The following is a 24002-nucleotide window of genomic DNA, read 5'->3' as shown; positions in this document are numbered from 1 at the left end:
TGTTTAAGGCATATGGCATGATGGTTTGATTCGCATAAATTGTGAAATGAATCCCATGATAGGTTCAACTACATTCATCATTTCACATAGATTAAAGTGAAGTAAAATTTACAATCACAGTTCCAGTGTTCAACAGCCCCATGTCACTAGTACTTACTAGTGGGGATACAAAACATTGCCACCAGCACAGAAAGTTCTATGGGAAAACTATTCAAAAGGGTGAGGTTCAAGTTTTTGGGTGAAGATAGAAGGAAATTGTTTGTCAGTCTTTTCCTGAGTCCTAGTACCCATAACAGCAACAACAACAAAAAGAAATATTTGCGAGAAGATATGAAAGAAGGAAATCATAGGTAATTCGGCATATTTTTATGTGCATTGATCACAGGGATAATAAATCATCTGCATGGAACATTTAATTCTGTACTTGAGTTATATTATTTAATTCACATTCACACACACATAGCTGATGAGATGCATTGTTTTCTGTGTACATTGGAGAGTGACATACAGAAACATTAAGTAATTTTCCCAAAGTATCGTCCTAAGAAGGTGAGATAGCTGAGTCTGAACTCAGGAATTGGACTCCAAAACCCCAGCAGATAATGGATTAAATTAAAAGCCTTTGGAACTAAATTTAAATTCTTTTTGCTACCTAACTTGCTTATTGCCTGAAAGGAAAGGGAAGGCACTTTTGGAATTCAAACCATTTTTTGTATGTTAATCATCCAGTCTATAAGTATATTGGGGGTCATGAGTACATATCCTGAGTTAGTCCCCCTGAGAGAAATAAGGTAAACATTAGATTCTTGATAATAGAAAAATTAATGTGCACCTGTGTGATGGTTTACTAGTAGTCACTTCTCATTTTGCTAATGCGAAAAATTGAATCCCACACCATGGAGGCTGGGCAACAGTAGTGTGACTCCTGCCAGTAAGTGAGCCTAAATTTTTACCCAATCTCAGTTCAGCGTGGCAGTTATTCTCTACTCATCATTCTATATTCATTAACTTTCAAAAATAGTTCAGAGGTGTCACTTAAATTTTTCAGTTATACATATCTTAATTTGTGGAAATCATTTAATGTAGAAGTTACGTTATGAATTTAGTGAATTTTGAAGGCCCTGTAAATGTGTCCCCTGGGAATGTAAAAACTCTAATACAGTGTTAACTCCTGCTCCATGTTGATTACAATCTAGTTTGAGGGGTCAAGTCTTACCGTTCATGCATGCATTCATCAGTCAGGTTTTGAGGACATAATATGTAACAGCGCTGTCTGGAAAAAATTACATAGGTAAATAACTGAAGATGGTCTATTGCTGTAGGAGTTGTTTGAAGAGGTGAACAGTGAAGGGGAAAGTAATATGGAAGGTATATCAGATGAGGCATGTGGGGGAGGTTCCCTTTCGAATCTCCATATCTTTAGATCAGAAGTATTCCTCACCATATCTGTAGTTAGTTCTCAGCTTTTCAGGTATACACATCCATGAGTTTTAGGGCAGTTCTGTATTCTAAAACTCATCCTCAGGATTCCCTTGGCAAGGAAATCAGCAAGAAAATAGTTGTCACTCAATCTATTGGTTTTTATTGCATTTGCTGATACCGAAGAGATCCAGAGCTGGCTTCCTCCCCCCCCCACCCCCCCACCCCCCAGGATTTTCATGAGAACCTGGAGAAATTAACAAATTAAAAAAAAGATCACAGACCTGGAAGAGATATACTTTCCAGGATTTTGAGAACTTTATAAAGACTTTTGTGTAAAAGATGTCAAAAATACATTTAAGTTCTAACGGTATTGAGTGCTGATATTATTGAATCATTTGTTCTTGAATTCAAATGAAGTCAAACTTTTGCCCTTAGGCTCTTAATTATAAATGGCACCATAACCCTGGAAAGCCCTTTGATTTGGGGTTGGTGTTCAACCAGGAGGAATATTAGATCCTACAAGCATGCTACTGCTCTTTGCCAAGCACAGAGATCCTTACTTCTGGCTATGTGTAACGAGCTTTATAGGTACTGTGAGGCGGGGGAGGGGGGGTAGGGGCTCAGTTCATTAGTCATCTGGACTAATGAGGATGACTTGGAACAATTTTACCAAATAAAACATTTCATCTGGTTGAGGACTGGAAGCTTCCATCCACACTATTTACAGTGTCCTAAGTCTTCAGGGGACATGGAAGCACTAAATCTGACCTCCAGAACAGAAACAGATATCCCATAAATCACTTAACTACCACTTTGTTCAATTGCTGTTGCTATTGACTTCCTCTGCATTGGGAATCCCTAAGTTATGAACTATCAATAGCCGACTTTTGTTTTATTTGTCCTAAAATAACCTCCGTGTCTTTGAATAGGAATGAATTTTAAATACTTATCCTCAGATGTGTGTTATGTAAATAACTTTGTGCAGATCACAAGCTCGTAAGGGAAGAATGCCATTTTCACTTCTATGCTCAGTGCTTGTCCTTGTAAGTTTTTAAACAGTAGACTGAATGATTTTTGAGGGCTTGTTGCTTGTGGGTATTCTCTCAAAATGTGTCCCTTGATAGATTAAGTGTCACATCAATCTCTAGCTTCTTGAGTGCAATATGGATATTGTATTCCTTTCCACTACACAAGCCATGAGCCTTATGTCCTTAGGTGCCCTTAGCAGTGTCAAAGAGTTTATAATTCTAGGTTATACTTCCTATATGCAAACTCATTTCTGGGCTTTAAGTGGCTTTACATGTTTTTTTTCTTTCCCCACCCAGGGATAGAGGTGGTAAATCTTAACATGGCTCTGTATTTTTTTTTTTCATGGCTCTGTATTTTAATCTATTTATGTTCTTTTCTTAGAGATGACCTTGGCTTTAGTCATATCATAAAAAAGCTTTATAGTCATCGTGTAGAGATTTTTGTTTCCAGCAAATCCTCTCTTGTGTTTTGTCTGACACAGTTTACCAATTTTAATTATTTAATCTGAAAATACTGATAAGATTTAAAAGTCATTTAAAATCCTCCTACTTATTTTGGAATTATGTAACGAGGTAAATGAAACTCTATGCATCAATCACCTTCCTCCAAGGTAATTAGTATCAATTTGGTGCATGTTCTTCTTGCAAATTTTCCTGAAACTAACATTATAAAAATGAGTACAATATTCATATTTATAAATATATTTATATGCAACTTAATCTTATATATCACCTATATATGTATACACACACACATTATAGTGTGTATGTATACACATTTTTTATTCAAATAAGTCTCAATTTTAATAAGATCCTCTACATACACATTTGCTACTAAAAATTGAAATAGCACATCAAAAAAATTACAGTTCAATTTCTGAAAACCAGAAAAATCTACCTATGCATACCCTCCCCTAATTATACTCTAACTAAACCACCCCAAGTTTTCTGTGTATTCCTTCTGCACAAGTTACTTGGCTTCCAATTTTTTGATGTTACGTTTTATCTTAATGACTTTAGGCTTCTCAAACACCTAGGCAACACTCAAAACCTAGTAGTGCTTCCTTAGGTCAAATTGAAAAGTGGACATATAGTGTGTGTGTGTGTGTGTGTGTGTGTGTATGTGTCACATATACATATGACCACAAAATGAAATTGTGATATACATATCTGTTTGCAATTTTTTTGTTTCTGCCTACAGGTACATGCTGAACATCTATATGATTCAACATATATACATTTATCTTACTCTTTTTAAAAGATTGCATAGAATTCCATTGTATGTATACTATATATTATTCCATCAGCCCTCTTTTGACATATTCTTATTTCTATATTTTTTGTTCAGTCATTGTTGTAACAAATATATATATGTATAAATATGTATATAAAATATATACATATATTTTATTTTAAGCACTAATGCTATGATGTCTTTGGGATATATTCTTAGAAGTGAATTGCTAGATTTAAGGATATATATTTTTTAATTTTAATAAATACTGATGTTTGTGAATATTTTATAACGGAGATCTTATGCTATTTCTGATGATTTTTACAACTTATGTAAAAAATCATTTTGAAAACCATTACTTAACTAAAATGGTTAAGGAGGCATTACTACACAAGTAACCTCATATATGATTTGTAAATCAGTCATGCCTAAAATATATAGCTATACAAATACTTGTGTATTCATGCAAAAATCTTGATTATGTCTCCTCTAAATTAAATTCAGTCAGCAAGAAAGAAATAGACCTTTGAGATTGGACAAACACAGACATTAAGTGATATAGTAATTGAATGTTTTAGTTATGTGGCCATAAAATCGTTGGACATGAAGAACTCTAGTAATAGTATGATGTTAGCAAGACTTCACCAATCCTCTAAGGCCACTATCTCATTTTCTACAACCATTCTTGCGAATGAGTTCAACAATCAACAACATTTTGCTTCTGTTTGTTGGTTCTCAGTGAATGGAGGAAACATTTTATGAACTTAAGTCATTAAGTGCTTCTCCCTTTATCTTTCCTCTCTTTGAGGTGAAGCCCTATGTAACCCACATCATCCAAATCTGTTGCTCAGTCTTTCACATCACAGAGAATTGCATTCTGTGACTTCCTGGAATGCCATGGAAACTGGTTATGCTCTGTTAAAAAAAAAAAAAAAAAAAGACCATACAAACAACTCTTTATAACAATTGGTATGGTGCCAGTGGAGATTTCCTGGCTAAAATTTGTGACAGACTCTTATTAAAAAACTCTGTCCAGGTTCACACCCTCCCTTAAGTATTTTCTTTTTTTAAAAAAATATTTATTTATTTATTTATTTATTTATTTATTTATTTATTTATTATATATAGAGAGAGCGAGAGCACGTGCAGGAGGAGGAGCAAAGGGAGAAGCAGGCTCCCCACTGAGCAGGAAGCCCAATGCAGGGCTTGATCCCAAGACTCTGGGGTCATGACCTGAGCCGAAGGCAGATGCTTAACCAGCTGAACCATCCAGGTTCCCCTTAAGCATTTTCTTATCCCAGGAGAAAAATGATGCAGAATGCCAATATATTTCAAGGTCAGATAGCAGGAATCCAACAGAATTACATTTTATAATGTAAATCATTAATAATATAACATATTGATATGTGTATGTTTGTATGCACATAAGAATGCAGGCTTGTGTGTTACATATTGTGTAAATTCATATAGTCGTGCTTCATTCTTCTTTCACAAATGGAAAATACATTTATAAATAATTTTTGAAAAATTATGGTGGAATATTTGGATGAAACGTAAGACCAAAAAACAAAACAAAAATAGAAAAGCAAGAAAAGAGGCAATATGAGCTGGGGAAGGAACTTAACATGTATTTATTACTAGATAGCAAAAAGGCAAGGATTTGTTTACTTACACAGATCTTTTATAGTTTTTTTTTTAAGATTTTATTTATTTATTTGAGAGTGAAAGAGAGAGCGAATGAGTAGGGGGTGAGGCAGAGGGAGAAGCAGACTCCCTGTGGAGTAGGGAGCCTGATCTGAGCCAAAGGCAGATGCTTAACCAATTGACCAAACCAAGCACCTTCTTTTATAGTTTCTTTTCTTTTTTTCTTTTCTTCTTTTCTTTTCTTTTCTTTTCTTTTCTTTTCTTTCTTTCTTTTCTTTTCTTTTTTTAAAGATTTTATTTATTTATTCATGAGAGAGACACAGAGAGAGCGAGGCAGAGTCACAGGCAGAGGGAGAAGCAGGCTCCATGCAGGGAGCCTGACGTGGGACTCGATCCCGGGTCTCCAGGATCACACCCCGGGCTGAAGGCGGCGCTAAACCGCTGAGCCACCCGGACTGCCCTCTTTTATAGTTTCTTAATGACCAGTAAGTTTCATGTGCATTTCACTTCTTTTTCTATATTTCTCCATTGACCTGTTTATTGACATGAGGTCATTCCAAACATTTTGTTGAGAGCATAAATGTATATTTAATGTGTCGCTGTAATGACTTTGCTAGACATTCCATCAGAGTGAGCTTTCTTTGTTTTTCAGAATCTACCCTTGAAGAAGATTCCATGCAAAGCCACTGCACCCTCAGGCTCCTTTTTTGCCCGAGACAATACAGCAAATTTCTTATCCTGGTGCCGAGATTTAGGGGTAGATGAAACATGTCTATTTGAATCGGAAGGTTTGGGTATGTATTTCCTTCAGAATTTTAGCTGATGAAATTATTATGTATCTTCGTCAGTGTAACTATCAAAATTTTTTTGTGTGATGTCATTTCATAGATTGTTAACTTTGAAAAATTCAGTTTGTTGTAAATTTACGGGTTGGTTGTAAACTTAATCTTTGAAGGTAGAAAAATGCATGCCCTTTTACTATTGGTCACTTTGTGCATGAAAAGGTAGGAATATAAGTAGCACAAGTCTTTCTAAGCTGAAATCAAGTATGTGTATATGCAAAATTGGGGATATTGGGAAAATGTAGGCTTATATTTTACCATTAGGCTCAAACTGGACTTGAAGGGGAGCTGTATATGCTCCAGACATAAAGGCACTATTGTCTTACCTCTACAGAAGGATGAAACACCATTTCCTATAAAGTCTATCTTTGTTGAAATTGAACTCTACTCATTGATCTATTTTTAGTGAGTTAAAAATCAGGTACGGAAGCAGGAGATTGGGATAATTGAAGATGGTGAAACAAAAGATAGATACCTTAGCGTCTAAACCTGCCCAGATAATTGTGGGGTTCTTGTCTTATTTTACCTTAAGATTGAATTTTGGCAAAGCCATTTCCAGACCATAAAACAAGCTTTTGTATTTCCTTGGGGGAAAACGTACATTGTTCAACAGTGTTTCGACATTCCTTGTTAGGCTACTGTTAAATGTCCAGCCCTCCTGTATCAGCTCTGACCAGGACGGCTCCCATATGGAGAGTATTGGGATTAAAGTCCCATTCTAATGAAATAGAACTGAGTGGAGAAAGGAGACCTCTGTGGGAAAAGGAGGGGAGCCTAGGTTGTTTTGCCTGAGGCTTTAAAAAATCAGTTCACCAAATCACATCATACCAAATATTAGCGTGGAAGTAAACTGAGGATCCTTCAAAGAGAATGAGTATACAATTTCTGAGAATTCTCTCAACAGAGAAGATGATATGAATTTAGACTAGGAGAACACTTTATACCTGAAAGAAAAAATAAACTAGAGTAATTGCACAATAGACTACTATGTACGCAGTGTGCTCCTGAAATGATTGCTATAGAAAAGGGACTTTGACTGCTCTTACTATTTTCTCACATTAAAATTAACCAAACTTAGTGGAAGATGTGTGTGGAGGGACGTAGCCCTATTTCAATCTGATGGCAATTTTACAAATAAATTTTAACTTTCAGGTTTATAGGAAACTAATGAGTGAAGAATTATAGGGAGGGAGTATGATGGAATTATTTGCAAAAAAAATAAAAAAATAAAAACCTCTGAAAGATCAAATGAATGAGTAATAAATAAATAATTCAGATCTTAGTCACTAGGGATATACTTTTCATACGTGGGCAAACAACATCATGATTTAGAATTCTAAAGTGCCCCTGCATTGCTTAAAGAACTGCCACATGGGAAAACTGTTGGTTTTTTTTTTTTAAGATTTTATTTATTTATTCATGAGAGACACAGAAGGAGAGGCAGAGACACAGGCAGAGGGAGAAGCAGGCTCCATGCAGGGAGTGGGACTTGATCCCAGGACCCCAGATCATGCTCAATCGCTGAGCCACCCAGATGCCCCTGGGAAACTGCTCTATTGTTCATGAATGTGTTTATTGAACAGGTTTTCATTTAAGAAGCATCTTTGAGAAACAACATAGATGAATGTAGGGGAACATGGGGGAATAAAAGTCATTAGAGACTTCTAACCACAGAGAACAAACTGGGAGTCGCTGGAGGGGAGGTTGGTGGGAAATGGGCAAAGTGGGTGATGGGCATTAAGGGAGGCACTTGTGTTGAGCACTGGGGGTTATAGGTAAGTAATGAATCACTAAATTGTCCTCCTGAAGCCGATATTACATTAGGTAGTAACTAACTACAATTTACATAAAATGTTGAAAAAGGCAAAAATACGAAGCACCTACCATAGGCCAAGGTGGGTGACTAGAAGCTGTCAGTGGGAATAGGATCTTATCTCAATTTTCTCACTGCCTCTGAGTTCTTTTGTTAGTTGAACCTATAAAACTTTCAGCTGGAAACCAAGAGGCTTGGATGGCTTTTTAAAACCTCCTTCAGATAAGTAATACATTTTATCTTGAAACAATAAAGCCTAAAGCAACTGTATAATAATGGCCCTGGTATATAAATACATACTTTGCAGCATATAAAATTATGTCAGGATGAACTTTGAGATGGCCTAGTTCTTCACTCTGTTTGGAAAAAAAAAAAAAACCCTGACTTTATAAAAAGAAAGTCCAAGATAATTCATACATGATAGCTACTGAGTATTTTTTTTTTGCTACTGAGTATTTTGTTTAAGCATCTTTCATTTTAATTATCGTCTATATTATAACTTAGCTTATAACTTGCAATTAAGATGTATTTATATATCCAAGAAGGTTTAAGGAGACCAAGTTTTCAAGTAGTTTTTAATCCACTCAGCACCAAACTAAAGCAGATAGTTAGGCTTTCTGGTTTGCTGCTCAGTGAAAAGACAGATTTGAGATTTCTGCTGCTCAGAATAGGACACGAGGTGAGGTGTAATAGGCCCTGTGGAGAGAGAAGAAGGGAGCCAATATTATAGCATTGACTTTAGGATTATTCAGAGAAAGGAAACAGCTGTGCCCATAGATGCTAATGATAATCAAGAGGAAGGACAACGAGAAATTCCATTTCCCCGAGTGGAACCCTTTCTTCTTGGATTTTTCTTATTATTCACTGTAGGTAAGGAAGTGATTGAGTCACTGCTGATGGCCTTGGACTCTGTATTGCAGAATTGACTTTCTTGCAACAATAACACTGTGTACTCTGCTTGATGTCTTTTCACACTTCACTTTTGAAAGGGAATTTAGGACAAGGGTTTTTCTTTTTTCCTACCTCAAGATTTCATTTCAGTAGCACACAAGATGAAGTGCATCCTTTGTGTCCCAGTGTTTTGAACAGCAAATAAAATGAAAAGATGCCCCGATGAAGGGGAAAAATCTGTTTGAGTGAATGATAAAGTAGATCACTGTACCGAGTGTGTATCAAGAGGCTTCTGTCTTTAGCTGTTCAAAGGTCTTTGCCTGCATAAAGCATTCTTATCTTTGTGGCAACTGATATGCTCCCCTCTGTTGCAGTGCTTTTTTGTACGGTTATTTGCAAGGGGATCTTGATTCACAACTCACTCAATCTGTCCTCTCTCCCCAATGGCTAATGACGAGAAATCTCAGTGGTGGGGAAGGTATGCCAGGGATGAACTGGGGAGTATGGATCGCACCCCATTCCATATGCTTCTCTCATGTTTCTTACCTTTTTTGATTCTTGGCAGATAACTTCTGAGGCCACACAATACAATCTCACACAGAGTATAACCCGTAGTTTATCTTCTATGAAATTCTTGATAATTTTTCCTCTGTGAAATGTCAAGTCTCAGATCGTAAATTCACTATATTCCTGAATAGTGTTTCCAAAATGAGTCAATAGAAAATGGGTGAGGGTCGTGAACAGCCCCGTCATAGAAGACTTAGAAATATCTAATAAAGATATGAAAATGTTGGACACTTAGCAGTAAATTAATGAAAATAAAAGCTATAAAAAATTAATGGAGATTAAGAAAATTAAACATTTTTTGTTCAGTACTTAGGAAAATAGGATCTTCTATACATTGCTGAAGAAAACTAGAAATTGGTATGCCTTCCTTAGAGGGCAATTTGACATGTATCAATGACCTCACAAGTGTTCATGTCCTTTTGTCAAACTGGCGTACTTCTAAAAGTTTATTCAAAGGAAATAAGTAGAGGCAGGCACCAGAATGTCCACTGAAATGTTTTTTATAATAGTAAAACAAATGGAAATGAATGGAATCGATGACGTTTAGTGGAATCTTAAACTAGAGTCATCCGTGGATACCAACCAAAAGTAATATTCTTTAGACTACTTAAGAGTATAGAAAACTAAAAATAAATAAATGAATAAATAAATAAATAAATAAATAAATAAATAAATAAATAAAATAGAAAACTTACATTATACTATGAACATGAGGCTGCAAATTTATATCTAGTAAGTAACAGTAAAATATATTCAGAATTTGAAGGAAAGATAAATAGTAATTACGCCGTAAGTTGTATCATTTTCTTTTTCCATTATCAACAAAATTTGGACAGCAAAACAGGTGTGGCATGTAATGTGAAGCACGAACAATTAATTTTATTTATACTAAGATACAATTTGAACCAATTGGCATAGAAGATAGCTATTTGTTGACGTAAAATTTTACATAGTGAGAGTTATAATGGCTATTTTGCACTACTGAGGTTAAACTGACATTTCCAGGGATTATAGACTTTGATGCCACTATAAGAACAGATGACATGGACCTTTGTGTGCTCTGTGGAACATGCTTAACATTTCGGGTCTACACGTCCTGCTCAGCCACAACCCCCATTGTTCAAACCAGGCTGATTATCAGTGACTAACGGAGATTTTTTTTTTTTCATATTTTGTAATTGGTTTCGCTGGATTCCTTAAAAATGTTTAGGATATGCTTTAGGTTAAAGAGATGAACATGAATGTTTCCTTGAATATAATAGTATGTGGTTTATCAGCCTAAAGGCAAAACGCTCCCCCAAAAATTATTGTAAAAGAAGTGAACTTTACTTTTAATGGTGAAGAAAACATAAAAATATTTAGAAGACTCCAGGTGTGAAAGTATTTCTGTTTTCAGTTTGACAGAGGTATAAAAGTTAATAGAATGTATCAATATTCCTCCTGATAGTAAATGTATATTTTTCCAAGGTTAAATGCTTTAATAGCCTATTCTAACATAATGCTGAATATTTTGATTTGGCTCATTTTTTATCATTTAAGACCAAAACTTTATGATTGATTCTAAATCTTAAAAAATTGGGATCCCTGGGTGGCGCAGTGGTTTGGCGCTTGCCTTTGGCCCAGGGCGCGATCCTGGAGACCCGGGATCGAATCCCACATCAGGCTCCCGGTGCATGGAGCCTGCTTCTCCCTCTGCCTATGTCTCTGCCTTTCTCTCTCTCTCTCTGTGACTATCATAAATAAATAAAAATTAAAAAAAAAAAAATTTTAAAAAAAAAATAAATAAAAAAAATAAATCTTAAAAAATTGAGTAATGAATCCTAAAGTTGATGTTCTTATATGAATCTTTCTAAGATAATTTAAGTAAGAAACTCTTTCCTTCAATTAGTGATATTCTTTTGTCGAGGATTATTTGTAATTTACGTTAGTGTACTAATTTAGAAATTTGTCAAATATAATTATTTCTCCCCGAGCTTGTTTACATTACTTAATTTGTACGCGTTGTGGTGAGCTGGGAGATGGGGAAGAAAAAGGGATGGGAGGGAAATACTTTAAAAATGCATAATTTTTACTTGCTCTAATTGTGTCAATATCATGATGTTATTGGATGATTGTAGGATTTGGAGGCCAGTGACTATTCTTCATCTATTTCTCAGAGAAAGAATCTACTCAGCAAGAAAAGGGTTTGCTCTCTGCTGTGCTAGCATGCAAATGTGTGTGATTTGTTCTTTGTTTTTATTTTCTGTGTTCGTGTTTGCTGTGTGGCACTGTCTCCTGTTGATGCATGACTCTGATGAGCAGTTTTTACAAAATCCTCTGTTTTATTGAACATTGATCAAGCACTGATCTAGCTGCAGTATTAGTTTGGTATTGCTGCCGAAACGTAAGGATTATGTGTAGATTTGTAAGCAGCGTTTTCTATTTTATACTTTAAAGTCACCTGATATGTCAGAAAAAAAAATCTCTGCCTACCTTCCAGTGTTTGATAAGTCATTTCTTGTTTGTATTGAGGACTCTTAGAGTATTTCTGTGGAAAAAAAGCTATGCTACTTTTATTAGTATGGGACAGCAATTTCAAAATACCCAGTCAGCACTTGGGTTATTCATATTCAGTTTCTTTACCAGGGACAATTTATTTTAGACTTTAGTTTTTTTAACACTTGTTCTTAAAGTTGATTGATTGGCATCTCGATTCACTTTTTTACTTTTGAACTCAGATATTCTTCCCAAATTTAGCCATTTGCCATATGCCAGAGCAAATGTAAGAGAAAACAATATAGAATCTGATTGAGGGCTAAATGTCTCCTTGGAATGATAATCATATCAAGACTCAATGGAGGCAGAGTTGAGTGAGGGAAGTGGATGGCTTTCCAGCTTTTCCAGAATCAAATTTTTGCTGCACAATATTCAATAATAGTAGCTATGTGCTCAATAATGGTTACCAAGTAGCACACACATTATCGTATCTATTGCTCCAACAATCATCATTTCATAAATGAGAATGCTGGAACCCAGAGAATTAAATCACTTTCCCCATGTCCACTTCTCAAGGGCCCAGCTGCAATTTGAATTCTGCTCCATTTACCTCCAGGGATCATGCCCCTGTGTTATAGGAAGTTATGCTCTGTTTGAATAATTTTAGTTCATATGATTATTTCAAGGAGGAGGAAAAATAAAACATAAACATAAACCAAATTAGAAAAGATTCTTGCCTCTTATTGCTGTTCTGAGTATTTGTGGCTTTATCTATTAATTTAACATAAGATTTGGGTCTGGAGAAAGGAAGGGCACTACTTGTTCCAGGACATTTCCCAACTTAGTGGCATAGGCAATTAACTACATTTTATTCTATATATCCTCCATAACTGATGAGAATATAAGTGAATATTCTTGTTTACCTGAATATATGTCTATTATAGCCTATTCTAAATGTGACTGGTGGTTCTGAGAAATCTGGATACACACACACTCATCATTCATGAGCTGGTGAGCTTCTTTGCCTTTTCTTCTCGTTAGCCTCCCCAAGATCAGTTTTAAGGCCCCTAAATTGCCTCTTACCTTGAAACTCAAAGGTTTCTGCAGGAGTCTTATCAGGGATGACATGATATAGGGAGCAGTTTGTGACTAGCCCTTCACTTTTTGGGAAGCATCTTTTGTACCTTATTAATCCTAGGCAGGAGCCCATGATACTCATTAAGGCCTAATCCAAAGCATGAATTATTTTCCTTCTGTTCATCATCATCATCACCAACTATTATCTGAAACATTTTATCTGAAACATTTGCAGGGCACATTTGAATGTTTTTAACAAAGCAGAGGAATCATAACTGATGTTTATTATAATACGCAGCATTGGTTAGTACAGTTCTTCACCAGCATTGAAGTACATACGCATCACCTGGAGAGCTTGTTTAAATGGAGATTTCTGATGAATAAGTTTTGGGAGGGACTCAATAATTTGTATTTTTATTCAGCTCCCCACTGAGGCCAGAGCTGCTGGTCAGTGGACCCTACTTATGTACCAAGGGAGTAACATTTATTGAGTGCTTGTCTTGTGTACCAAGTACTTTTAACCATAAAACCAACTCATGAGGAAGAGTAAGTAGAAGGCAAGATGCCTGTTTGAGAGATGAACAATTATACGGCCTCGACTAGAACCCATCCTTGGGTTGTATTTTCTATCATACCACTCTTTCTTTCTGAGTATTTGAACTTGTTCTCTATTCTAGGAAGATAGACAACTATTAATTCATGGTACTTTCATAGTTCAATGATATTCACCTAAAAATATTTTTTTTCAATTTCTTTCCTAAATACAAATCTAAAAACCCGTTTCCTTCAAAACCAGTGTGAATATTGTAGTCTCTATTGTATAGATATCAAATAGGCATTACAGCTTTTCATGCTTTCATTTCTTTGCCCATGTGTTAAAACTTAATATGTTTAGCTAAATTATACATTTATGGTTGAATGCATTTTATCCTTGCAAAATTGTGACATTGAAACTCTACCCTTTGCTTTAGTGGAAGACCTCATTTTCTATTCCTGGAGCTAGCAGCATCCATTTGACATTTGATGCCCATGAGATTTTTATAGAATCTAGGTTATACGATTGAGTCTCTTGTCACATATTTTTGAATAGGGATCTGTGTTACTGTCCCCAGAGGTGTTCTGCATTATGCCTCTCTTTGAGATGGCTTTGATTATTTTTAAAAAATCCAATGATAAATCCTTTTGCATAATAACTACCATCGACAGCAGAGCTTTTTATTTGTTTCAAAAAGAATTTTTTAGAGCAAAGAAAGCAAGCAATCCTCTCTTCTAACTCAAAGCAAAAGACCATATGAATGTTTCAGTGATAGAGTGAAAAAAAATGTTTTCTACTGTAAACTTTAGTATAAGTAAAAGTTTTCTTGTTTTTTTAATGAAAAGATGAATCATTAAAATGATTTAAGTTGAGTATATTTATGACTCAATAAAAAGGCTTTAGTTCAATTGCAATAGACTAAAAGTTTTCTTTTTAATCATTCTGACAAAGACAAGCACTCAATTATTTGATCTTCTAAAATATATAGTGCATAATCCACCTAAGTAATTTATTAGAGATGGACTCATCTAAATTATTGTATTCTCAGAGCCAGGAAAATTAATGGTAAGGTGTTTGCCATTTCACAAAATGACACATTTTAATATAATTGTTACCTAAGCCTTATACTTAGCACAAACTTGTGGTAGCTGTAGAATATCTGCTTTCTGTTTCTGTATGTGCTGGTTAAATTGGCCTAAACTGGCACTTGATTTAGATTGATTTATAATTAGTGGTCTCCGATATAGTATAAATGATAAAATATTTAATATATACTCATTATAATTGGACTGCTTTAAATTATGCGTATTATACAAGCAGTAATTTTTTTTATTCCAGAGTTTTTGTAGTGCTTAGTATAGGCACTGAGACCTAATTGGTCTACACATGGAAAAATGTTTTAGAAAAAAAAAATAAACTAATTATTATCGACTAAGCTGAATGAAGACAATCTTAAGTAATTTATAATAAAAAATTTAAAAAATAATGAAGTTAACCTTGGGCAAATCTTTCCTATGTGCCATACAATGTGCTAAGAATAAGAATAAATATTATTCTGTTTGATTATCCTCACCAAAACATTGCAAGGTATACGCTTTTGTCTCTCTTCAGAAAAATTAGATTTTATAGAATAACCTCCCAAGATAATGCAACCAGTAAGCCTTAGAGTTAATACTCACACCCAGGTCTTTGAGGTTTGAATCCCATGGCCACTGTACTCTATTAACTTTAGAACTTGGTTGAGTGCAAAAACCAAACAAAGTCAACTCTTTGGCAAATTTAGATGCTATTTAAAGACTCTTGAATTTTTTGAGATAGCAATAGGCAAGAGTATTTGTTTTTAAATTAAATAAACATTGTCATTATTTTTTTAAGACATTAGGTAAGATTTTAGTCTGTATTTAGCTTATTCATTGTCACAACTACCATCATCACCAGATGATTGTCATGCACCTCTACAGATTCAACTCATTCATTGCTCACAGTCATGAGTTTGTTTTTTTGTAGCGTTTTCTGGTCATTATGAGCCAGACATAATACACCTGCTGTTTAAAAAGCCATTAATGTGTGAGACACTAACACGGGGATGTTTTTTGAAACAATTTTTTTCCTTTATGAAAAATAATATTTCCAAGAAAATTGATATGTAAAATATTATTATTCTATTAGTCATTCCTAAGAAATAATGCTGAGGGAGAGGTTAATTTCTCTTAAATTTTATAGGATATAAAATGAAGAATCATGCAATTACTTTTTAGTTTGCCAAAATTGATTTTCTAATGAGTCCATGATAGATTCAATGTTTGAGTTTGGGCATGCCAAAGCCGTTTTAAGTTGATGGCTCAGTTGAGGAAGCAAAGAAGTACGCAGTAGTAATGTGTCTTACATATCACTTTGTCCTTATTATCTGCTTTATTGTTTTTCTTCAGGATGAATTTTATTTTCTATAACATGTGTCTATTCCAATGCTTATATAGTCCTCAAACTATATGTATAATGAGTTGGTTAAGGAATCATTATACTTAGGTCAGACCCTGCTTTTTATAGTTGGCTATTGACTGCACATTGACATAATTTGGTCAACTCACTAGTAATTTTTAAAATTTCACACTGTTTCTGTCAAGGAATGCATGAGATTGCATTCAGGTCTTGCAGAGCTGTAGCCACTTGCTTCACACAGCTTTCGCTGAAGATGAGGGCCTAAACAAATCTTCCTCTCCTCAGTTTTTATGTATTTGTTTTTCCACTCAAAATTCCTGCTTATTGTTTTGTTCCATGGATAAGATTTTTTTTTTAAGGGCAGAATCGGAAAGAATTGATTATCTAGACAGAAAGACTGATTTTCATCTGCTTCCGTTTTGTGATGTTTGTTATTCTTTTTTTGAAATTGATGCCTATGTGATATTACAGTTCGTAAGTTACATTGCATTGAAGTGGATTTAATGAAGTTGTGAAGTTTTTCTAGCCAGAGTCAACCAGTAGTGCACTTGAAATTGGTGTTATTAAATACCCTCATTTTGAGATCCTGTATTTAGAAATAATTTTAGGCTCCTTGATTAGATGAATTCACTAAAGGTCAGCTAAAACTAAACTTTCTATTACCAAGAATTGAAATCCTCTGTAACTGAGATTTTCCATAATTCTATTTTAATGAGCATTGCTGCTGGGAATAGAATTTATTTTGTAAGCTTTAAAGGTGACATTTTATAACAAGATAATAAAATTGTGTCCGTTTAAAGCCAATTATATACTTTTATAGTCCAAGTAAATGTTCTCTTTTTTATTCACCATAAACTCCTAACAAATTCTATTCTGGTATCAGTGGACCAAATATTGCCACTACGATCTGTGGAGTGAAAGAATTAGATATTTAAGTTAAAGGAATAGAATAATGCTGGGAAATGGAATTATTACATGAGTCTATCTTTAACAATTAAAGCAATATTCCTATTTCTCTTAAAATTTGTCAATAAGATATCAATAAGCTAGTATTTTCTTTTATCAGGATATTGTCTATGTAAAGACCATATTCAATGCAATATATTTTTTTCAATATCTATTGGCTTTATTAGATGTCGTATATGACAATATTCTAAAAATTCTCTAATCTTGGTTAAAAAGAGGGCAATATAAGCAGGACATACATTTTTGGTAGGCTCAACAAATGCAAGTATGATTTGTCAGCATTACTGAATGTGTCCAGAGCAATTAGTAAAGCAAGGTTTATTTTTTATTTTTATTTTGAAAGATTTTATTTATCCATGAGAGAGAGAGAGACAGAGAGAGAGAGAGAGGGAGGCAGAGACACAGGCAGAGGGAGAAGCAGACTCCTCCACGCAGGGAGCCCGATGCAGGACTCCATCCCGGGTCTCCAGGATCACACCCCAGGCTGAAGGTGGCGCTAACCTCTAAGCCACTGGGCTGCCCTAAAGCAAGATTTATGAAGTCATCAGATTATATTAGAATCTGATCAATACAAAGAAGAGTCTTCTAACTTGCTCTTTTTAGGGGCAAAGCTGGCTGATGCTATATATTGATACATATTTACAAATCCATTCAGTTTAAGATATGTCTTTCTAAAGTATCATTTAACTAGATTTGATTAGGAGAGGACATCAAGTTTCAGAGTCTCACTTGATGTCATCTTCTTTGATGTCCTTGCTTGGAGGATAACAAAGGGCTGTGGTGTATAATTTTTATCCTTATTCATTGCATTATTTCTGCGCAAATCACTGGTGGAGATAGACTCAGGATTTTGCAAAGTCCTGTCTTGCTCCATAGTCTACTGTGTGCTATGTATCTTAAAACATCAACCATTTATGTCATCATGACAGCTACACGTTTTCCAGTATTGACTTAACTAATATTACCGACTAAGAGAAAACATTTTTCAGGATGAGATTTACTCAGGGAGAGATTTCCAGGGACTCGTGACTTTGAGAAGTGAGGTTAGGCAGAGAGTTTTGAGAGTTGCCTCAAGACTTTAGTAGAGCGCAGGGATGGGATGGTTTCTGCGAAGGTGAGAATGAAGACTAGCTCATTCACTGGAAGCATGAGGGATGAGGGGTCATTGGCAAGCCTGTTCACTATTGAGCTGCTTTACAATCCCTTCTATTGTAAAGGTGTCCACCTCTGTCTTGTCTTTCAGTCCTCCACAAGCAACCCAGAGAAGTGTGTCTCTGTTTGCTAGAGCTTGGCCGGATTGCAGCCAGGTAGGTCACACCGCTGCCACTATGTCAAGACGTGGACCATCTCAGCACTGAAGTAACTGAAAAGCTTGCTGGCTTTTCATTGCTAATTTAACCTGCGTATTGAGAAGCTACTTTTTCTAATATAATCAGTACAAACATCTCAAGAGCGGTTGTTCACACTAAAAGCGTGCCACCCATATTCTTAGCACCGCGATCTTGTCAAAGCCACGACGTCCAGAGAGCATTTACCAAAAGCCTGTCATCTAATCTAATACATTTTCCCTCCAACCTTTTCTTGGGGCGGGGATGGGGGTAGGTGTCTTATACACGAAGTTGTGTGTGACAATTACTCTTTCCATTGAAGTCTATTCCCGTTATGCCTCTCTCTCTTCCAACTCCTTTACCTCTTCTCTCCCTGTTTACTCTTTATAACTTAATTCTTTAAAAAATCCCTAATATCATCTATTAATATTTAATAAATTTATTAAAATTTAATAATTGTAATACTTGTATCCTCTCTTGTTCCTTTTCTCTCATTTTCCCTCACCCAGCATCCCATCTCTCACGTCTTTTAGCTTCTACTTCTGGGTAGGGGGGTAGTTTTTAAATTATCCTTCCTATTTCAATTAGAGAAAGAAGTAGAATATTATCCTTCATATGTGGAGATATGTTTGGAATCATTTTGTTCTCGGAAAAAAGAAGTAATTGTAAAGGTCATAATCATAGCTAAATAGGCAGAGAAAGGGGCTTTATTACCTCAGCTGACTTGTTTGGGTTTCATGTTTTATATTTTATTATCTGACAAATGACCAAGCAGAAATTCTGACAGCCCTGTGAAGCCCAAAGATTTAGAAATGAGGCTATAAATGGATGAAGAAGTCTTGATTCAAAATAAACATTTTTAAAAAATCAGAATTAATTATATGATTTTCATCTAGATCTAGGTATATTTTTAAGATAGAGATCAGATGAGCCAATAAGATAAGTGAGAGCCAGCTCTGGGTAGAAAATCAGAGTAAAGAAAATACAAAGTATATACACCAGCAAACTACAGCAATGGGTAGAAAGCTTGCTGCCGGTGAATAGATGTGGGTTTGATTTTTTTGTCGTTGTTTTTGATCCAGTGGAAAATCCACCTGCAATCAGAAGTAACTCCAAGTTCTGTAAAACATGATAGCCAACATAGTTTCAACAAATTGTACGTCAGGTGTGGATTTTACTTTACCACAATAAGTGGATACAAGGAAGAGTCTTTAAAAAAATTTCAAATTCAAATATGATTGAGGCTTCACTCAGAGTGGAAAAGCCAATTTGAGACATTTGGAGGCTTCCCTGTTCTCTCCCATATTGTTCCCAGATACTGTGGGAAGGCCTTGAGGGGGGCTCCCCTCGCCCTCTGTCCACCAGGTCTCTACTGCTGGGTCTTGGTTTGAGCTTGTAGTGTTCCAGCTGTTTCAACCCCACTTCCCTACAGTGCTGCCCCCTTCTTGGGTTCTATGAGAGAGCAAGACAAAGGTATCAGTTGCTTCTAGCCCCAGTGTTGGGGCTTCTGAGCTGTGGGGCAGACAACCTGGAGTCCAAAGAATACCAAGGACTCTACAGATATCCCCTAAGAAGGAGAAGGTTAAAAACACAGGGGGAAGGAAACACAACAAAGTGAAATCTCAATAAATGAGTAACTGCCACTGAAATGTTAGAGTGAGAGAAACACGGGTGGTCTAGAGTTCCTATTTAACAGGAAATTGTGCAGAACACTATTTGTTAAGTTGTCTATTTTAATTATACTGCTAGAATATTCTGACGCGCCAAATTCCATTTTGTTGCTTTAGTAATCTAAATATATGAGTCAAATCAGCGTTGCAATTCTGAAAGTCGTTGATAGACAGGTAAGGAGAAGGGGTTGCACCACCTGCAGAGTTAGCTGCGAGACGTCATTATCCTCTTCTTTAGAGTTTTTATTTTTTGCCTCTTTTCTGGGTTTATTTTATTTTTTTGTAATTACACTTTTTATTACTGGAACGCACCAATTAGGAATCCTGCCGACTAGACTCTCTAACTGTGATGGAGTCATCAAAGGAGAAGACATGCTACCCAGTGACAAAATCCCTTTAGAAATCCCCTTTCATGGTGAAGGATCATGTCAACTTTTGTGGAGGGTTTTTTTTTTTTTTCCCCCAGATATTTTGAAATTGAGATTCTGAGTTGCTCTTTTTCTTTCTTCTTTTTCTTAACCAGTTTGTTGGGTATGATTGACATACAAAATACTGTACATTTTTAATGTATACAAGTTGATGAGTTTGGAGGTAAGTATACATCTGTGAAACCATACTGCAATCTATGTCGTGAATCTGTCCATAACCCCCCAAATTATCATCCTCTGATGACTATTATTATCACCATCATTGTTATTTTATGATAAGAATGGGTTGCTCCATTTCTGAGCACACTTATGACCATGTGAGCTGGCTAAAGCAGTAATTATTCATATTACAAAAATATTATGGGGCACGTGGTGGTTAAGTGGCGAAGTCTCTGCCTTCAGCTCAACTCATGACTCCAGGACCCTGGGATCCAGCCCCACGTCAGGCTCCCTGAGCCTGCTTCTCCCTCTCCCTCTGCCTGCCACTCCCCCTGCTTATGTGCGCGCTCTCTCTCTCTCTCCCTATCTCTCTGTTAAATAAATAAATAAATAAATAAATAAATAAATAAATAAATAAATTCTAAAAAAAAAAAATTACTAATTTCACAAAGAAATTATCTAAGGATTAAGATAACCCCTATGTTACAGTGCTCAGTTTGTAAACATTGTTATTTATTTTCTTCACCTACTTGAGTGGTGTGAAGTATTGCACACCTAAGCTGAAAACCGGAAAATAAGCCAAGATTAATTAGGCTGTTGTTTTTGTTGTGTGCAGCATAAAGTAAATATAAACATCTACTTAAGTTTCTATCTGTACACATTTGAAGATCTTTCTAAAAAAAAAAAAATGTTAATGGAAGCTCAACTGTGCTTTACAGACAAACCCTATAAGCCCAAATTTCACTACCTAAGCTGTATGTGAGAACATATTAGTTAAAGGGAAAAAAAGGAAAATTCAACCACGTGAGCTAATTTTACTCCTAAATATTTCTTTGAAGATATTAAAACTATGTCTGCATCTTTATTTTGTGCTTCCTCCTTTCCCCACTCCTCCACAGAGGGCTCCAGAAATTGTTGAGTTACGACAGCATTAGCCAAAACTAGAAGCGATTCGAGGAGAGCTCTTAGAAATCCCTACATTACTTCGTATACACAGGAGAGGAGCTTTGACCATAACAAAATCCCCAGCACAATCTTGAGTTGTGAGCATTTTTAAAAATCACTGATAGATGATGTGGGTTTTTTTTTTTACATTTGATTCTGAACATTTACTTCTTAAAGTTACATAAATGTCATCTTAAAAGCATCAACATCACTTCAGATATGATTCTCAAGATGTTGCTGATTGTCTGCCGCCTTCTCCTGCCTGGGAACACTCAGCGAGGCTCCTTTGAGAGCTGTGGGCCTCTCTGAGTTCTGAGTTGGGAGACTGAGACCACTTATTTTTTGTTCTCAGGGGTAAAACTTCCTTTTATTTTCAACTAAATAGAGCTATCATCACTGGAGAGTGAAATCCCACTGTTAATATTTCAGAAACCATGTCAGTTTCTGAGTGTAAAATATGCATGTTTTCCTTTTGAAAAGCAAAACACTCAGCAAAAGCAGGTCAATACAATAAAACCCGAAAGATCTTTTTAATGACAATGCTTTGATGTTCATTGCTGAAAAATTTGCCTATGAGTTCAGCCTTTTTTCAGACTACAGAATTAAGATCAGCTTTATGCTAAAAATTGAAAACTTTTGATATTTTTATTTGGGGCCATAATCAAGAATTAATATCTTAGGAGAGCTTTTGATATTTTAATTTTTGGGTACTTCCTTAGTTTTGAACAAAATTTATGACCATTTGAAAGAAATATACTTGGTGAACATCTTCCCTCGTCTCCTGTTTCAATCTGTAGCCTAACAGAGTGTTGCTTAATATAAAACTGTTCTTCGACAAGGTTTGTTAATTAACACATCCTATTTAAAGGATTTGACTCTGCTAAGACTATCACATGTGTTCACATGGGTGAAATTTCCTTCCCAATGTAAATCTATCTTTAAGTTACTTCAAAACAGAATAGAAATGGAGCAAAACTATCTTGCAAGAGTCTATATAAACTGTCTGTTAAATATCAACTTATCTGCTTATCTATAAACTTATCTGCCTTAAAAAGGAGGGGGGCTTCTAAAAATGTATCCCCCTAACTCTAGTGAAATAGGCCCCAGATGTCTTTTGTTTGAAAACTCTACTCAAGTCTACTTAAGTAGTGTACTTAGTCTGTTTAGTCTGCTAAATAGTTTGAGTAAATTCTATAGTTCAGGGCTCAGTTTGGAAGCTCAATTATGTCATCTAGACACATCTCAAAAATTGTGTCACATGCCAGAAAAATGAAAAGGTCACTCCTAGAAACTTCACAAAGTTATTAACCAGAAGACCCTTTCCCTAGCATGTTGCATTTTTTTTTTTTTCCAATCAGACAAAACCAAAGTCATTGCCCTTTCATTCTTCACTCCACTCTCCTATCAATGGGGTATTCAGATGGGAGGGTTTGGTTTTAGTGGATTCAACCTTCTTGCTATCTTTAGTTTGACCCTGATTCCAGTGTGAGAGCAACAAATTCTCTCTCCTAAAACTCTAAAATTTTGTAGCCAGAAAGAAGTAGAAAACACTATAGATTTGGGAAAACCTTACAGACAAAGTGGTATAGAATTAATCATGGAAACCAGAATGAAGCAGCCTTTTGGAGAGTAGGAAAAAAGACCTATTTGGTGACTAAGTTGGCTTGCAGGTGCGAGCCCTGAGCCCCAGGGGAATGTCATGATTTACAGCCTGTTGACATCTCCAGACAGACAGGAAGCCAATGAATCGTATTTAAGTGTGCATTTTGGGGCTGGCTGACTCTACCTTAGGCAGCTTGAAGTATTTAAAAGCCAATATAAGCAGAGATTTGGAGCTTAGTGTTGATTTTCTATGTTCAGTGGCAGAGCTAATTTTCAGCATTCCCAGATAAAGAAAAATTCTCCAGGGCAAGTTTTCCATGGATGACTTTGTTACCAACTTCATTCAAACTTAGTTTGCTCAAACTTGGTAGCAGACATGGTGAAGCCTGTTGTTTCTCTAGGAACATCTAATTATTTTACTTTGAAAAAAAAAAAAAGAAAGAGGAGAGAGAAAAAAGAAAAAATTATGCACCGTATTCCTGAGAGGTGGCCTGAATCCACCGACAATTACAAATGAAATCATATTTTCCAATTGGCTTAATTTATGCATTCAAATACGATGCTTTTACTTAGGATTGACTTTTAATTGGCTGTGAATTCTAGTGTGTTACATTCCTCTCACTTCACTGCTCAGTTTGTGTTATTCTCTTAAGAATATTAAATATAACAAAATTTTATACCTTGATGGACCAAGAATTCGAAGAAGTCTAAGGAGATTAAAAACTTCAGTTGCCTGCTGAAGTTCATCCAGTGAGTTAGTGGCAAAGCTGAATTTCTAACTTGCTTGGCTACATCCAGCACTGACTTATTTCTGCTGTTCCATAATTCTAGGAAAACTGGTATAGAGAAGGCCTGTAATAAGTTCTTTTGTAAAGGTTACAAACAATAGTAATAATATAAACAGTAGTAATCTTACTACTTTACATCTTAATTTTCA

The 24002-nt window shown here is 35.5% G+C and overlaps 1 protein-coding gene across 6 annotated transcripts in view; it reads left to right on the top strand.

Moving 5' to 3' along the window:
* GAS2 (growth arrest specific 2) overlaps positions 1–24002 on the top strand; it is a 134846-nt gene that overhangs the window by 47442 nt on the left and 63402 nt on the right. For all 6 annotated transcript variants that reach the window (XM_026018187.2, XM_072725380.1, XM_072725384.1 and 3 more), the window contains exons 4-5: positions 5981–6122; positions 18177–18240. In XM_026018187.2, coding sequence (XP_025873972.1) covers positions 5981–6122; positions 18177–18240 — 206 coding nt within the window. The remainder of the gene's footprint in view (positions 1–5980; positions 6123–18176; positions 18241–24002) is intronic.

This window comes from Vulpes vulpes, chromosome 11, assembly GCF_048418805.1.
Source record: "Vulpes vulpes isolate BD-2025 chromosome 11, VulVul3, whole genome shotgun sequence".
NCBI lineage: Eukaryota > Metazoa > Chordata > Mammalia > Carnivora > Canidae > Vulpes > Vulpes vulpes.
Note: the sequence above shows the minus strand (reverse complement) of the source record. Positions and strands in the feature narration are given on the sequence as shown.